This window comes from Mandrillus leucophaeus, unplaced genomic scaffold, assembly GCF_000951045.1.
Source record: "Mandrillus leucophaeus isolate KB7577 unplaced genomic scaffold, Mleu.le_1.0 Scaffold2, whole genome shotgun sequence".
NCBI classification, from domain to species: Eukaryota; Metazoa; Chordata; class Mammalia; order Primates; family Cercopithecidae; genus Mandrillus; species Mandrillus leucophaeus.
In genome coordinates this window covers 5809345-5811203 of record NW_012102031.1, presented here as the reverse complement: position 1 = coordinate 5811203, position 1859 = coordinate 5809345, and the positions used below count along the sequence as shown (strand labels likewise).

General features: G+C 61.3%; 1 protein-coding gene across 1 annotated transcript in view; it reads right to left on the bottom strand.

Moving 5' to 3' along the window:
* Positions 1-670: 670 nt before the first annotated feature.
* The window catches only part of CARD10 (caspase recruitment domain family, member 10), a 27811-nt gene continuing 26622 nt past the window's right edge, over positions 671-1859 (bottom strand). The window contains exon 17 of the mRNA XM_011978909.1: positions 671-1696. Within this exon, the coding sequence (XP_011834299.1) occupies positions 1462-1696 (235 nt within the window). The 3' untranslated portion in view covers positions 671-1461. The remainder of the gene's footprint in view (positions 1697-1859) is intronic.

The window sequence follows — 1859 nt, the reverse complement described above, 5'->3', positions numbered from 1 at the left end:
TTCCCAAACTCATTTCCGACCCCATCCAAGGTGGCCAGATCCAACCCCTGTGCTGCCTCTGAGCTTCTGCCCTTGAGGCTACCCTACGTAGTTAGTACACCCACACCCTAAGCCCCAGGGGCCTGCCCAGGCTCCTCACTGTGGCTGAGGACAGTCACCTGCACTTGGACACAGAGGTTCAATAAGTGGTTCTGGAAGGAAGGAATCCCAACTCCCAAGCTCAAATGGCACCTCCTCCAGTAAGGCTGCCTGGATTGCTCCCAGTGGGAGCAACCATCCTCTCTCCAGTAGAGCTGTCTCAAGAACTTGCGTGCATACCGAAGGTTTGCTCTTGAGCTCCTGGGCTCAGCAGCCAGGTCCCTTCAGTCTGAGGCCACACCCTGCCAGTTTTGGTGCTCCACTCCGGGGGACACTCCTCTGATGGTCAGCTGTGTGCAGGGCTGAGCACTGGGGTGGCCCATCTGTGGGGCCCTACTCTGGTCATTCAGGGGCAGGTAAGGTGACGCCAGCACAGATGGCAGGCGGCCCTGGGAAGAGGCAGGCGGGAAATCCGACCCTCCCAACGGGCAAGCGGGGACCTGAAAGGTGGTATCCACCTGAGCTGGGAGACAAATAAGGAGAGTGGCGGGGGCCCAGGCCAGGGATACAAGTGAGCAGAAGGCCACCAGCATCTATGACAAAAGTGTTTAATGTTCCATAATGTGCAGCTTCTGAGTGAAAAAGGCCCGTTAATCACCCACGGGCCGTACATTCTCATGACAGAGCAGCCGCCCTCCCCGGCCCCACAAGAGGGAGGCATAGGCAGGGAGTGGGCCCTGTGAGGCACGGTCCTGCGTGTGCCCACCAGGAACGCACGCGTGTTAGGGCCCACATGAAACGGGGTGGGGCGTGACATTTACACAGGAGAGAACCACAGACACCCATGTGAGGAGACACGAGGGGCACCGTGGGCCAGGGAAGCCCCCAGTCCATGCATGGCTGAATCCATGAGGAACCTGAGCTGGATGGCAGGAGTCATGCGGTAACAGGCTCGGCGCTCCTGGGAGCAGAACAGGCCCAGGTCCTCGGGAGATCTCGTGCCCAGGGCAGCGGGACAGACCTGAGCCTGCCCGTGAGAACTTGAGTGTGCAAACCTGTGCACAGGTGTGAGAACAGACTCCAGGGTGAGTGTTTAAGGAGAAGACACAGACACACATGTGAGACCCACTAGTGGGAATGTGGAGACCCCGGGACATGTGGGGAGGCCCAGAGCAGCAAGTAGAGGGGAATGGGCGCTCTGTCCCGGGGCTCCTGCAGGCTCGGCAGGGCCAGAGACAGTCTTGGGGGTGAGATGCCAGAGCCAAGGGCCGTGTGTCTGAGAGTCCAAGGGTCTAGGAAGGCTCAGGGTGGGAGGGCCCAGCTGCACCGCAGACACCAGGGTCCCCCCTGAATTGGGAAGAAGCTGCAGGTATCAGATGAACCTCAGGCCTCACTGCTGCCGGGGCAGCCTCTGCTGCTGCCGCGCTCCACCCACACGAGGCGGGCCTGCTCCTGCAGGATGCGGCCACGCACCACCTTGGCCAGCTCCTCTGCGTGGCCCCACTCATGGGCAGGCACCTGCACCCAGGAGCAGGGCAGCCCCCAGAGCACCTGCTCCGAGCCACGGCACTGCCTCAGCAGCTCTGAGTCCCGCCAGCCTGGCCGGCCCAGCAGACCCCTGCCGAGAGAGGAGTGGGCGGTGGTCAAAGTGGGGGACCAAGACGGACACAGAGACAGGGAGAGAGGGACGGAAAAAGGGGGAAGAGTCAGAGAGAGAAGACGGACAACTCAAGAGAGACAGATGGCAGATGGAGATAGAGAGAGAGAGAGAGGTGGGGGGA